This window comes from Chanodichthys erythropterus, chromosome 13, assembly GCF_024489055.1.
Source record: "Chanodichthys erythropterus isolate Z2021 chromosome 13, ASM2448905v1, whole genome shotgun sequence".
NCBI classification, from domain to species: domain Eukaryota; kingdom Metazoa; phylum Chordata; class Actinopteri; order Cypriniformes; family Xenocyprididae; genus Chanodichthys; species Chanodichthys erythropterus.
Window position 1 is genome coordinate 5,619,049 of NC_090233.1, and position 15,260 is coordinate 5,634,308.

The 15,260-nt window shown below is 35.2% G+C and overlaps 2 protein-coding genes and 1 non-coding gene across 6 annotated transcripts in view; 1 reads left to right on the forward strand and 2 right to left on the reverse strand.

Annotated features, from left to right (window-relative positions):
- Positions 1–435: 435 nt before the first annotated feature.
- tia1 (TIA1 cytotoxic granule-associated RNA binding protein) lies at positions 436–12,272 on the reverse strand. Of its 4 annotated transcripts, none has more exons than XM_067406296.1 (12): positions 12,035–12,272; positions 11,004–11,100; positions 9,301–9,399; positions 7,821–7,875; positions 7,579–7,666; positions 6,277–6,352; positions 6,034–6,142; positions 4,585–4,680; positions 4,402–4,486; positions 4,183–4,321; positions 3,862–4,007; positions 436–1,887 (listed from the first exon to the last, which is right to left on the reverse strand). In XM_067406296.1, exons 1-12 carry the CDS (start codon positions 12,061–12,063, stop codon positions 1,749–1,751), a joined length of 1,158 nt encoding a protein of 385 aa, XP_067262397.1. In that variant the 5' UTR covers positions 12,064–12,272; the 3' UTR covers positions 436–1,748. The 4 variants fall into 4 exon arrangements, with proteins under 4 accessions (XP_067262397.1, XP_067262396.1, XP_067262398.1 ...); XM_067406295.1 differs by having other exon boundaries at positions 3,862–4,010; positions 12,035–12,270; XM_067406297.1 differs by lacking the exon at positions 12,035–12,272 and adding an exon at positions 10,846–10,889 and having other exon boundaries at positions 3,862–4,010.
- Positions 12,273–12,478: 206 nt separating this feature from the next.
- Positions 12,479–12,549, reverse strand: trnag-ccc (transfer RNA glycine (anticodon CCC)). Its single transcript has one exon. It is a non-coding gene; the product is annotated as a tRNA-Gly (tRNA).
- A 565-nt stretch (positions 12,550–13,114) lies between these two features.
- tmem232 (transmembrane protein 232) overlaps positions 13,115–15,260 on the forward strand; it is a 32,338-nt gene continuing 30,192 nt past the window's right edge. Inside the window, exons 1-4 of the mRNA XM_067405909.1 lie at positions 13,115–13,254; positions 13,389–13,500; positions 13,690–13,795; positions 14,885–15,042. Coding sequence (XP_067262010.1) covers positions 13,121–13,254; positions 13,389–13,500; positions 13,690–13,795; positions 14,885–15,042 — 510 coding nt within the window. The 5' untranslated portion in view covers positions 13,115–13,120. The remainder of the gene's footprint in view (positions 13,255–13,388; positions 13,501–13,689; positions 13,796–14,884; positions 15,043–15,260) is intronic.

The following is a 15,260-nucleotide window of genomic DNA, read 5'->3' on the forward strand; positions in this document are numbered from 1 at the left end:
CTCTTATATATTTTTTTAATTTTTTAATATTATGAAACTTTTTATTCCTTTATTTTTGCTACAGGTAGAATCAGAATCAGATACCATCATGAACAGATTTTGTTTTACCTTTGCCCATATATTCCATATTAAAAACATACATATATATACTGTATCTTGCATGACTACATATAACTATAACCTAAACACAAATAAAAATAAAACATTACTTGTGTGGTAATGATTTCTATCAATATTTAATCATGTCAATTTCTACCACAACCAACAATTTTGCCTAAACTAGTAAACGTACACAAGGTAGAGTAAGACAACCCAGCTCAAAGACAACATAACAGGGCAGACAAAAATGTTGGTTTGCATCTGCATTTTAATGGGACAAAGCAAGAACACATAAGATGAACATTATTTTTAAAAAAATCCTCAAAACACAAGGTCTCAATTTATTCGTAGGCACTGCCTATGTTTAATGATCATCAGTTTCTTCAAATGAAAACAACTCAAATAAGGCAACACAATTGGTCTCGTGTATTAAAACTCCAATGGGCAACAGTGCAAAATACTGATCCATTCAGGTTTCTCATCTTGATACTAAATACTTCATTTTTTAAAAAAAGTTTCAATTTTATACACAGAATTAATTGAAATTCTAACAAAATGTTCGTTGCAGCGCGAGTCAGCAAATTCTTCTCCAAAAGTTCTGTGGAAGAATCCTTAAAACCGTATGGACCAGCATTTAACAGCGCCGCTAATGCCGAAGAATAGATGCGATGAAGCCCAAACCCATTCCCTACCCACCTTTCCTCCCTCCCTCCCATCTACCTACAAAAAAGCAAGCAAGCAAGCATCCATAATCAACATCTGAATTATCTTTATATAGCGTCCCAACAGTTAAACACAGTTTGGTTATTTACATACAGAATGGTATACTGTACTTGTAAGCCCTCAAAAAAAGTGGAATGCAAAACAATTTAAAATACCTAAAATTTGCGTAACATCAAATTCTTGTGAAAACGTATTAATATTGTGCAATATTCATCTGCCTTTAAGGAAAAAAATGTGGCAGTCATCCCTGCAATTGGTTTAGTTTGACAAATTGAATGTCTAATTAAAAAAATACAACAGTTGACATCCATTTTATTCATTTTATAAACACAAAAAACGTTGACATGTCACACAATTCGTTGGTGTCATCGCTCCTCTCAACAAAACAATTTTGCTTTTAAAATGGCAAGTCCAAAAAAAAAAAAAAAGAAAAAAAGAAAAAGGCAAAGCTTCATATATTACAAAATCAGCAGCTGAAATCGCTCTAAACAAACCAAAAAAAAGCAAAATGGAAAAGTTGCAGTTATTGTTGATTTTATTCATTTATAGTACTTCGAGTTAAAAATGGCATAGTCCTCTCCGAATAAGTCAGTCGGACACCAGGCCGAAGACTTGTGGATTTATGTGGGTGTGTGTTAATGTGTCTGAATACGTTTGTATCAGGATGTGTGGTTTCATCCCAGTGTAGGGCAACTCAAGACCCCACAATGAGCAAGATCTGCCTCAAAAAGTCTCAAACAAGGAAAATTACAGTTGGAGGGTGGGGAGGGTCAGGGGGAGAAAAAAAAAAAAAAAAAAAAAAAAAAATGGCACACCCCCCTCCCTAGGCCAGGCATCTTGATGGGTGTTTTGAGAATGGGGTGGGGGTCGTGTGTAGAGATCCCTGCTGCGGCCGCAGTGGAGTGCTAGAGTTGTCCATCGGCCCATCAGTGTGTGTGGTATCCTGCAGTGCCCATGCTGGACTGGTTGGCTAGCACGGTTCCATTGACTCCCTGCGCAGGCTCCACTACGCCTCCGTTACTCACGGCACTCACGCCAGGCCACCCAGCGCCAGCCTGTAAGTGACTACAAAACAAAGTAGCTGTTAGTTGGTGAGAAAGAAGAGAGCAAAAAAAATTTTTATTATTTATTTTTTTTTTTTTTTTTAAGCGACCACTGCATCACTTCTGCTTGGGACTCAACATGCAACATGCAATTGGGTCTTTATACCAGAAACTATATAGATGTCTTTTTCATTTTAGGATGGAGGTCTCTCATATTGATCATATTTTGCAATCTGTGGTAGCTAAATGATAAAAAGCCCTGCTTTAGACTACTATTGGTTCAAACTTTTTGACTCCAAGGCTCTCCATTTTCCAACACAACATTCAAAGATAATGTATTTCTGCTCTAAACGACAAAGCTGCATGTTTTCAGACTTTAAGATAAAAATGGGATTACTGATATTAAATTAGCCAGTTTATTTTGTGATTCCAGAAGTTTCAAGAACTGCATGTATAATTAATCTAAATTAAAATGCTAAAAACATTTATCCAAGCTGGATTAACATCTTAAGAGTTATAATAACCAAACAGAAACTGCTCTGTATAAACATTGTTAATAAATGTGATCTACATTTATCGGAAGCATAAGAGAACATCAAACTTAAGCAATCAAAAGCAGCAGTTATAAACCTCAAATCTACATTCTGTAAGGGTTAGGGAGCCAGCAACTAAAATAGCTTGAGTGGAAAGGTTGACCAAAGAGTCTTCATACATTTTCCACCAATTTACTTGGTGGTGTCTGTAAAAGCACTCATTTGAATGATTGCCCACTTTTTTTGCACACTGCTTGTGTGGTAAGACCGATTTCAGATGCCCCTAAACACTATATTTAGAAATCAGTGATTCTTGAATTAGATTTAACAAGAGAAGGAGAAGCAAAAGCTCATGTACTCCGATTTCATTAGTTATCTTGTTTGGTATTTTTTGACATGTTAGAAAGAAAGTAAACGGTATATAAAGTAGCATTATTAGTAATAGAAAGGCTACAGCAATAATACTCTCATATTTGTCCACCCACAACCGACAAACTCCAAATCCTTGATTTCAAACTATGCTGTGCTATATCCAGTTGGTCGTTGTCATATTCACTGTGTACTATGTAAAATTAGAATGACTTGCTCTATATTTGAGAAAATATGATGCCCAGTGCTTAGAGACTTTGAAGGTAACCAATTGACCTTTCGCCGGGAGTTTGATTGACAAGCGTTCTAACCAATCAGAACACCGCATCCGCCATTTTGTCCGACAAAGCAGCCAGTAGTTAAAAGATTAACCTCGGTGGAGTTAAACTTGAAAAATGGTGTGTATTGACGTCTTTCCGCGTTTGAAACAACATTCATTCTCATGTTCATGGACTAATAGGAAGAGATGACCGGTTTTTACGAGCGGTTAAGCTGACGATCTACAGCAATCTGTCACGACCATGGTCACGACACATTAAAGAGCAACAAAACGGTTTTTATTGTTTGAATTTCTTTAGTAACTACACGGTTTGAAAGCTGGGACTTTGTTTAATATCATAAGTAACCTGCTCTGTCTTGTCTGTCGATGTGTGGTCAGTATCCTCTATGTTCCGCGATGTATTTTTCACTGCATGTGGAGTGACAGCGCCACGGCTTGTCGGACAAAGCAACAGTAACTAAGGGGGGCGGGGCTCGGCGAAAGGCTAATTACACTGCTTATTGTGTACTTTATTCTCAAACTTAGTATGGTGTATTTCCTTTCTATGCATGCTTTTTACAATTTCTTTGTGAAAAATACTATAATAGGATTACAGAATCAAATAATTGCTAATTTTACATTTATGTCATAAAGTAAATTAATACAGTTTAAAAATTTCTTATTTATTTCATTATATAATATACACATACATGTATACCTAACCTACCATTTTACCAGTAACATCTTTTATTTTTAATTAAACCACTGAATTAGACTACAAGTAAAAGCCTTTTAAAATTAAGCTAAAGGGAGGCATGAAGATCTGTAGACTTACTTGAAGCCCTGTTGGTTCCAGGCCTGTCCGTACACGCCGTAAGTAGGTACCTGCCAGCCGTTAGGGACATACTGACTAATTTGTTGTGCGTTACCGTACCACTGTCCCCACTGGCCGTATGGCTGTGCTGCGAAACCAACTTTGTTCTGCTTTAAGATCAGAAAAATACAGAACATAAATCATGTGCCCCAGATTTACTTTTACTCGTATACTTGTTGTCATTGCGTTTGCAACAGTACTTCGCAAGCAGCAATCCCACTCTACCACTTTATATTTTGCTGGAACTTTTCTAAACTTTCATGAAAACATACTACTGCTCACCTGGGGTACCTGCACCTGCTGCATGGGGCTCACCATGTCCGTAGTCTCTTTACCCCAGTAACATTTCACTAGGTGACCTTCTAGGGATGTGCCATTAACAGACACTATCGCGTGAGCTGCACTTTCATGAGAGTTGAACCTACAGAAATTAAGAGTGTTACATCAGTCTTTGCAGTTAGGATGTGTAACCACCACATTTCACTTGAACAACAAACATACCTCACAAACGAGTAGCCTTTGTCTGGGAACACTCGAATTTCCATTATTTGGCCAAAAGGGGAAAAGGTCTGTCTCATGAGTTGTTCTTTGGCAAAAAAGAGAAGAGCAGCACATTATAAAATGTATTTTCCATTAGAATTAGCTTGAATTCAAAATGGTTACACAGACTGCACAAACACTCACCTGTAAGGCCTGTAGTGACTCCACCACAATAGACAGTGCAGTTGCTGGGGCTGGACTGGTTCACTACTTCGTCAAACGACAAGTGCTTGGTGTTTGCTGTGAAATTAAAGAAAAGCTGGTTAACCTTTATAGGTCTCTGTATTTTTCAAGTTCATAGTGTTGTCACAATACTGGAATTTCCAACTTCAATATGACACCTTGAAAAATATTGTTATTCAATACCATTTGAGATACCACAGTCATATAGATAACTTGTCATCTCATTTTTTGATAATTTGGTTAATTTTGTTGCAGTAGCTAACAAATAGCACAGGGAGGCTTTATTTGAATCGTTGAACTACATTTACAAACAGAAAAAAAGACAAAAGTAAAATGTAATAAGCTGCAAATGACAGCACAAATAAATAACAGAATGAAGAGTGAGTCTAACAGTAGTATTCAGGTAAGAAATAAAGAAATTAAAGTAATCAAAAGTATACAAAACTAATTACAATTAAAGTTACAAAAGTTTAGTCAAGAGCAGCGAGCTTCTCTTTGTCTTTTGTTCTTAACATCACAAACTGCAGCAAGTTTATTATCCTGCTGTCACTTTAAGAGCTTATGCATAAAGCCAATATACTGTTACACAACATGCATTTTCTCTCAACTACTTACATTCCAAAACTGACTGTATCAAGCTGAATATTCAGGAAGACGGGCATTTTGACAATTTTGTATGCATTTGACCCTTTTTAGAGCAATAAAAAAAGTCAATTTGGTTCTCGCGAGCTGTTTGAGAGGCGGCTTTATGAGAGCACCACTTATATAGATCAGTGGTGCGCATGCTTTTGATGTGAGCGAGAAACCTGTCGGAATGACTAAAATTATGCTCAATACAAGCACAATTCAATTGAGCAAATGAGATGAGTGAGAGAGAATAGGTGGGTGTGTGTCAATTCGTAGTTGGAGAGAAGAAAGCGAGAACGAGCAGCTGGTACCGGTGTATCGGTACTGCAGAAAATACTGCAGAGTATTGGAACAGTTTCAGATAAGACATTCAAAGATAAGATCCATTTTGCTGTAGATATCTATTACACACTTGTATCAAGACACACTGCACCAGGATTGACGTAATGACAAACACGTTCTTGCAAGTCTCATCATTAACGCTAAACACAGAGTGACATGTTTTGACATGCCATTTTAGAACTATATGAGATTTGACTTTGCGGATGACTTAGATTAAGCAAAAGCTTTGTGTGAAAACAGCTTTTGAGCTCAACAGCCTAAGTAACCATAATGAAAAAAGCACTATAGATGTTGGAACAAAGTTTAAAGTAAATGAAAATATTTTCTTGTTTGACAGAACCAGCATTTTTAGCATAAGTTAGGTAGGGGTTTCATGATGGCAGCTAGTTTTCTCCTGATGAAAAGGATTGGAGATGTCTGCAAATTAATCTGAATACTCACTTTCATAGGTGGCTTTAGGCGCTGGGGGTTTTCTTGTAGCCCAATTAGTCCTGATCTGCCTGCCGCCCAACCACTGACCTCCCATCTGCTGAATGGCATTCTCTGCATCCTGCCAACAACCAGCGCAACAAGAACATCAGCACAACAGATGCCTCTGGGATTTGCATTCAAATGCAGATGTTCCACACCCTGGTTCCGCCTAATCAAAAACCTGCATTTCCTGATGTTGGGATTGTGACTCACCCATTTGTTGAAGAATGAAACAAAACCATAGCCTTTTGACTTCCCCGTCGCCATGTCTTTCACTACACGTGCATCTCTGAGGAAATAAAAAAAAAAAAGCAAAAGTTGAGTGTTGAGTACAGAGAGGCAATTTAAAGTTTCAATGTGCTATTTTTACAGGGGGAAAAAAAAGTCAATACTTGATTTAATTTTTTTAAACATAACTGAGGGAAAAGTCATCACATGTCATAAATCTGCAAAACTAAACACCAATGGCTATTGAAAAACTGCTCAAAAGAAAACCATTTTAAGTGTTCATAAGAAAAAAAGAAAACTGACAGTTTGACCAGTTCCATGAGATTAAATACTAGACTAACAAAGCAAATGAGATGCGTGTATATTTAATAAAATAGCACAACTGAGTAATAAATCCAAACCAAAAATGGGGTAATAGGCAAAAATCTGCTTTACACACATCTCATATGATACATTATCCATATATATTTCTTGAATAAAAGGCGAAAGAGTTAAAGCCATTTACATGATCTTACATGTTACTGGCTTTATTAGTGTACAATTGTTTAAAAGGTGCCATAGAATGTTTTTTCACAAGATGTAATATAAGTCTAAGGTGTCCCCTGAATGTGTCTGAAGTTTCAGCTCAAAATACCCCATAGATTTTTTTTATTCATTTTTTTAACTGCCTATTTTGGGGCATCATTAACTTGCACCGATTCAGGCTGCAGCCCCTTTAAATGCTCACGCTCTCCGCCCCCAAGCTCGTGACTCTATAATACATTGCATAAACAAAGTTCAGACAGCTAATATAACCCTCAAAATGGATCTATACAAAGTGTTCGCCATACAGCATACCCGATTAAATATAGTATTTATTTGGATGTTTACATTTGATTCTGAATGAGTTTGAGGCTATGCTCCGTGGCTAACAGGCTAAAGCTAAGTCTGATGATTCAGCTGTGCACAGATCCAGATGTTAATACTGCCTTGTCTAATGCCTTGAACATGAACTGGCATGAATTTGGGGTCGCACATATTAATGATACCGACTGTGTCACAGTTGGTGTTATATTGAGATTCGCCTGGTCTTCGGAGGTCTTTTAAACAAATGAGTTTTACATAAAGAGGAAACAATGGTGTTTGAGACTCGCTGTATGTCATTTCTATGCACTCTTGTTATTCAACTATGCCAAGGTAAATTCAATTTTATGGCACCTTTAAACAAACCCAACGACTCAAAGAAGTTGAATTCATTGGGGGTGGAAAAAGGGATTTTCTTTATTCAAAATGCATCATGTCACTTACGATATCCTTCCAAAGGGTGCAAAGGCAGCTCTGATATCATCAGTGGTAATTTCTGGACTGAGGTCTCCAACAAAGACGTGGAAGTGATCTAAAAAAAACACCAGACAAGAGTTACTTGGATTGACACCTCATTTGTAATAATTCAGAAATTCAATAGGTTTAAATTAGTGACAGGTCTATGTATGGGCCAGGTCTATTAATGAGATGATATCTGGCCTTGAGGGAGATAGAAAGCAACTCACTGCTTGTGTCTTTTTTCTGGCTACTTGGTGATGTAGCCCAGTTGACCTTTACCTCCTAGGAGAGGGGTATAGGGAGGAAAAGATTGAAAGAAAGGTTAGAAATGATAAAGACATGTTCAAGCCGCTACTCTCTACTTATCTGGCAATAAATCACTCTCTTTAACACAATGGAGGTCTGAATGTACAGCAGAGAGGAGGGAGACCTGATGATACTCATTTCACACTTCACTGTCCAAGTGAGAACTTATTTGAATATCAAAATCTTGGTAGTAAAAAGGTCCAAATAACAAGGGACTTACAAAACAAGTGAAATTACCAACTTGTATTACTCCTCAAATGGTCCTTCATTACCTGTTGAGGATAAAATATTTTGTACTGAATAGGCATTAGATGCTTAATTTGCCTCTAATGTATAATCTTGTGGAAATAGACTTGTGGCTTAAAATTCTAGATTTTTGAAGGGATAATATCGAATAAACACTACTGCTCAAAAGTCAATAACTTTTTTTGGAAGAAATTAATACTTTATTCAGCAAAGATGCATCAAATTGATCAAAAGTGACACTAAAGACTGAAACTTATACAAAAGATTGCGGTGTTAAATACTGTTCTTTAGAATTTTCTATAAAAATTGATTGTTATCACAAAAATATACAGTCGCACAACTGATTTCAACACTGATAAGGAATGTTTTTCAGGCACTAAATCAGCATATCAAAGATTTATGAAGGATCATGTGACACTGAAGACCAGAGTAACGATGCTGAAAATTCAGCTTTGCCATCACAGTACATTACATTTTGAAATATATTCAAATTGTTTAAATTCTAATATTTAAAAATGACTGATTTACTGTATTTTTTTTTTTTTTTTAACAAAAGCAGCATTGGTAAGCATAAGATACTTCTGTCAAAAACATCAAAATCTTACATGCCCTAAACTTTTGAACAGTAAGTTCATATGGCATAACCTCTTTAAGCATAAAATTAAAAAGAGGTGACATGACGATGAGAGAATGTGGGTGATGTTTTAATCTTTTTTTTCAAAACGTTGTCTTGCGTACAATAAAAAAAGTGGTAATGATTGTTACTGTAAATCATTGACATTGTGCTTTAGCATATGTAAAATTCATATTTTTTTAAGGAAGCGCTTCATCTAACAATGGAAATACAAAAGCATGGGTCAAGGTCATGCCACAGAGCTGGATCTTATGAATCTGAGTAAACGGTAATGAAATTTATATGGCCTGAAACATGAAAAAATAAATAAATAAATAAATTGTAAAAAAAAAAATAAACTTCAGGTTAGCATGAAAAATGTCAAAATCTCCCTCTCAATTCACATTGCACATCCAGTATACAGGCCAATGTTGACCTCTGAATCAAGTGGTGAATTCTACTTCACATAAATTTTGACGATCATTTGAACTGTTCCACCCTCCCGTCCCAGCCCAACTCACCCTGTAGATACGATAGCTTACCTTACCCATTATTTTACGCCCATTCATGGCTGCAAGTGAGGCCGCTGCGTGCCTATGCTCGAAGAACTCCACAAAGCAGTATGGATCGTTACCTGCCGTCTGACGGGAAATGAAGGTGATTAGACTACAGCAACTTATTTAACGAGAGCCTTAATTTTTATGGCACATTTAGTTTTAAAAACAGGTAGCAGATAAATGACCCAATAATCTATAAAAAAAAAAAAAAAAAAAAAATATATATATATATATATATATATATATATATATATATATATATATATATATATATATATATATATATATACACATATATATATATACATATACACATATACATATATATATATATATATATATATATATATATATATATACATATATATACATACATATATATATATACATATATACATATATATACATATACATACATATATATACACATACATATATATACACATACATATATACATATATATATACATATACATATATATACATATACATATATATACATATACATATATATACATATACATATATATACATATACATATACATATATATACATATACATATATATACATATACATATATATACATATACATATATATATATATCTACATGTATGCATATATATATATATACATATATATACATATACATATATATACATATACATATATATATACATATACATATATATACATATACATATACATATATATATACATATACATATATATACATATACATATATATATATACATATATATATATATATATACATATATATACATACATATATATACATATATATATATATATATACATATATATATATATATACATATATATACACATATATATATACATATATATACACATATATATATACACATATATATATATACACATATATATATACACATATATATATATACACATATATATATATACACATATATATATACACATATATATATACACATATACATATATATATATATATATATATACTCTATGTAAATTTTTTTTTTTTTTTACAATGCTGATGTGAATATTCTTTAGTAGTGTATTGCGGTTGAATTGCGAGATACACAATTATTTCAAACTATCTGTCTTGGCGAGTATTCACAAACAAGTGGTAATAAGTAATAAACCTGCTGCTCTCTGTGTCAATGGTAATCAAACAACAAAAGAGGGAATCATTCACTGATCTTGACTGAACTTTTGTAGCTTTAATAATAATCAACTTATTTGTACTGAACAAATCTATATAGTGATTATTTATACATTTGAGAATTCAATTTCTGTATTATTTCTTACTTGAATGCTTCTGTTAAATATGTCAAATGAAAATGTAAAGCACTGATTAATATTCTCTCTCTTATATTGTATTTATTGTAACATTTATTTGCCTCTTAGTTTTTTTAAATAAAGATAAAACAACAAAAAGAGCTATATTGTGGTTATTAATATAGCAATGTATTAATAGATTGGAGAAAGATGCATCGAGAATAGTTTTATAATCGAATTGTTACCCTCTGAATCATATTCGAACCATGAGGCAAGTGAAGATTCACACCTATGAAAAACCAAGTTACTGGTGCAAGAAATAAATAAAAAAATATCAATGCTAAACATATACATTCAAAATATCCATCTATCTAAATGCTGTATAAGCAAAAGATATACTCACATCCACAATCATTTTACAGCTCTTACAAGGGCCAATCTGACCAAAGAGCTGCATAATAAGGGCCTCTGTCACATCCCGAGACAGGTTTCCAACATACCTGAAAAAGGGGGTAAGGGCATGATAATGAGTGATCTGATACACTTATATAAATCTATAATTTGATACAGTAATTACAGGGGTCCATGCGTGCAATCTGTGCCATCTCAAGTACCTGGGTTACAATGATCCAACTAATCTACATTACAAAGGAATTAGGCAGACATGAGGACCCGCGGGCCGTTACTTAACCTTAAAAAACCTTATTAGTCATCCAGCAATGAGTTGCTTATTATCGTGTATACAGGTTTGAAACAAAGAGATGACAAAACAGCACGCACGAGCGCAGAACCAGCGAGCGACCAGCAACAAAAGCTCTCACACTGTCGGATACGACGGGCGAAAAGCCAGATATGACCAAAATATGCACATTTTTACATTTATAATCCGTATGTACACACTGGCTGCGTGTCAATTGTACAAGCATGCTGCATTTATACAAGTAAAGCTTTACAAATACGTCAGTGAATACACTAGACGGGTTCTTTGTCTAGCAATTCCGTAACGACAATGAGCTTTCAGTAAGTACAAGGCAACTTCACACACTCAAACACAGACAGCAGTGTGTGAGAGCGGCCCTGCTGTGGCCTCAACAGGCCTGCTGCAATTATCCAAATTAACTCAATAACTAGCACATGGTGTACGAAATGCTTTCAAATCACACGACTGCCCTGTGGCCAACGGCCTTGGGCGCCAAATATAAAGTGAATCATTTTTTTCCAGCAATCAGAGCTTTTGTTTGGGACACAGAATGTACACGTCTGCTTTGTGGTTGTATTTCCCTTAGCATTACACTCAAGACTGGTATGAGCTAGAAATGACTTAAGCGAAATGAGAAAACAGAAAGTACTTTTTAAAAAGCTATGGCACGAATAACTTGATCTGATATGAAGTTGTCTGTCTAACGTGTTGGCGTACAATACCAGTATACGTACAGGGTCTTGGGCTGCTCGTCGTCCATCATATTTTCCCGATCGAATTAAGACAACGAACCCTGAGAGAAAATCCTCTTGTGTAGATTTTGAGATGATCTCGAGTTCCGCCCGTGTCTTGCTCTTTCCAGTGTTGTTACCCTCTCTGTTCTCTGCCAAACCTGTTATAATGAGAGTAAATGTGAAATGCCGCCTCGGCTGACTCCAGTTATGAACAATGGAAAGGCGACATAAGATGGCGGAGGAACCGGACCGGAAATGCATGAGCGCATGCGCGTACGAACTACAAAGCGCACAAAAAACAAGCTTTGAAAATGCGTCTGCCCGCCGCAGTGTAAATTGAATACAAATATATTTACAGTATTCGCATTGTTTAGAAGAGCATATTAGTAAGCGACTAGGTAAAATTCAGTGAAATATTAAGATTTTATGACAAAAAAAAGATGATGCGCCGCCCGGGAATCGAACCCGGGTCGCAAGAATGGGAATCTTGCATGATACCACTACACCAGCGGCGCTCTGAACTTTAGAATGTCCACGTGTATAAGTTGTCGTGTATGTTAGTTATACATTGCATTTATGCCAATTATTAAATTAAAAAAAAATCGAGATTATGAAATACTATGTAGTTATTATTAGATAACATAAGTTGACACAAGAAGTCAAAATTATGGCAGAAATGTTATGAACAAAATTCGACTTTTCGTGTCACAACGACGTTTTAACTCATAATTTCGACTTTTTATTTCATGAATATGACATGACTCATTGTCTAATAATTAACTTAGGACTTTTAATGTCGTATGATTTAACTTTGCAAAGCAATTTTCTTTTAGGTGACGAAAATGGGCTTTTATAGGTAACTTAACGTACGATACGAACTTTTGCGTGACGAATTGTTTTCGGTTTTATTCGGCACCGCGATGAATTCGGCTCCTACAAAGTTAGCATATATATATTAATTTTAAGTAAGTTATGCAAAATGTTGTTGACAAGGTAGCCATAGCAACACTTCAACCATGAAGAGGGACGTCACTGCCGTATACAGTGTGGACTTTCTGCGTTGTGCGAGACTGTGCTGAACGCATCATGCCTATAGTCAAAATTCCTATCAAACATTATTTAGGAATAGTTTCTCAGTTTCAACAAGAGGATTTCAAAAAACGCTTCAGAAAAAGGGCCGAAGAAAGTGATACTGCAAGAAATACCACCAGTGTCAGAAGGTATCTAAACGAATTAATCACTAATATTATTATTTTGCTGCGTAGTGCGTACGCCAAAGTGAACTATTCGTCAATTTAACAATTTATTATTATTATTAAACTGACAATGATTATGACATTTTCTTATTTTATAGAAACCCATTTGAAACAACAGAAGTCTTCATTGATAAATACAATCAGGCACAAGGCTCAAAGGAGCAGGAAAAGTATGAAAATCTCGCAGATGTGTTTCTTAGTCGATGCAAGGTATTAAACTTGTTTCCTTCATTGTTCACTCGGTTTAAATGGCATAAATCGGTCTAAAATGGTCTAAATTAGCGCCTGACTAGTTGTAATGAAATTGGAGCATTACTCTCTCCAGCCACAAGGTGGAGACAAACCTCTATTGATGAAAGCACTCGACTCAACTGCCAGTGATTCTCATTTTGTCCTCAGCGTCGTGCTGGATTCACATCTGTTGGTGAAGGCAAACATGTTGATCTCCCCGCGGCCTGGACGCAGCTTCTCCTGCTGAGCTTGTGCAATGGAAAAGTTAGAAATGGTGTGTCAATGACGAACAGTATCTATTTTCTTTTACAAAAGAATCATGTTACAATCAGTTACAGAATTCATAGTGAGAACCATTTGTTGATGTGATGTAGTGTTAGATGTTAAAAGATTAGTTCACTTTCTAATAAAAATTTCCTGATAATTTACTCACCACCATGTCGTCCAAGATGTTCATGTCTTTCTTTCTTCGTTTGAAAAGAAATTAAGATTTTTGATGAAAACATTCCAGGATTTTTCTCCATACAGTGGACTTCAATGGAGCCCAAACGGTTGAAGGTCAAAATTACAGTTTACAGCGAGCGATCCCAGATGAGATCTACAGAAACCATTGCTCATTTTCAAATTTTTTATTTTTAAAACTTTATACGTTTTAACCATAAATGCTCATCTTGAACTAGCTCTCTTCTTCTTCTCTATTAGCATTCCGGCAGTGTAGACACTGCTAAGTGTATTACTGCTCTCCACGGGTTAAAGTTTGTCATATACAATATTCTAGTGCAAGTATATAACATTTACTTCAATCTTTGACCTGTGGAGAGCAGTAATACACTTAGCAGTGTCTACACTGCCGGAATGCTAATAGAGAAGAAGAAGAAGAGAGCTAGTTCAAGATGAGCATTTATTGTTAAAACTTATATTATTTATTTATTTTCTTTATTTTTAAGAAAATGAGCGATGGTTTCTCTAGATAAGACCCTTATTCCTCGTCTGGGATCGTGTAGAACGCTTTGAAGCTGCAATGAAACTGTAATTTTGACCGTTTGGGCTCCATTGAAGTCCACTATATGGAGAAAAATCCTGGAAAGTTTTCATCAAAAACCTTAATTTCTTTTCAACTGACATGGGGGTGAGTAAATTATCAGGAAATTTTAATTTGAAAGTGAACTAATCCTTCAATGCTATGACATGCTACGACTGAATAACTACAATATTCTCATACCATGGTTACACTACAAAGTACTTCAAAGATTACTATGGTACATACATTTCCAGAAACATAATATTAACTTGGTACTTTTTGCTTCATTTTGTTAGTGAAAAAACAAACATGACAGATGACACCAATGATTTTTTTTTTCAGATTCACTGGATGTCCTGGTCGTGTCATTGGACCATGCACCCATTCATGCAGATCAGATCCCTGTGCTGTTCCACCTGGCAGAGTCAATCCACTATTTCCTGTGCTCTGACACAACTCTGTCGGACCCTCCAAGTTCTTATAAGACGAAGATGCTGCACGTATGTACTACACAACAATGAATATCACTAAACATGGGTCATTCTGTAATTGCTGAAACTTTGAAACTTTTTTATACAAAGTTCCATGCTTAGAACACCTTCTTGTATTTCAAAAATAAACAAAAATGTATTCACTAACACTTAAAAAATATATATAAGATATGTTCATTGAAGTGATTTTTAATATTTATAACTGACTTGAATATAAAAAAATTGTC

Excerpts from the sequence above, each read along its gene's own strand:
- tia1 (XM_067406295.1), bottom strand. The coding sequence starts at position 12,063 with ATGATGGACGACGAGCAGCCCAAGACCCT. Across the intron at positions 9,400-11,003 it reads GCTGTAAAATGATTGTGGAT|ACGGCAGGTAACGATCCATA; the intron begins GTGAGTATATCT and ends ATTTCCCGTCAG. Across the intron at positions 7,667-7,820 it reads CCAGAAAAAAGACACAAGCA|ATCACTTCCACGTCTTTGTT; the intron begins GTGAGTTGCTTT and ends TGTTTTTTTTAG.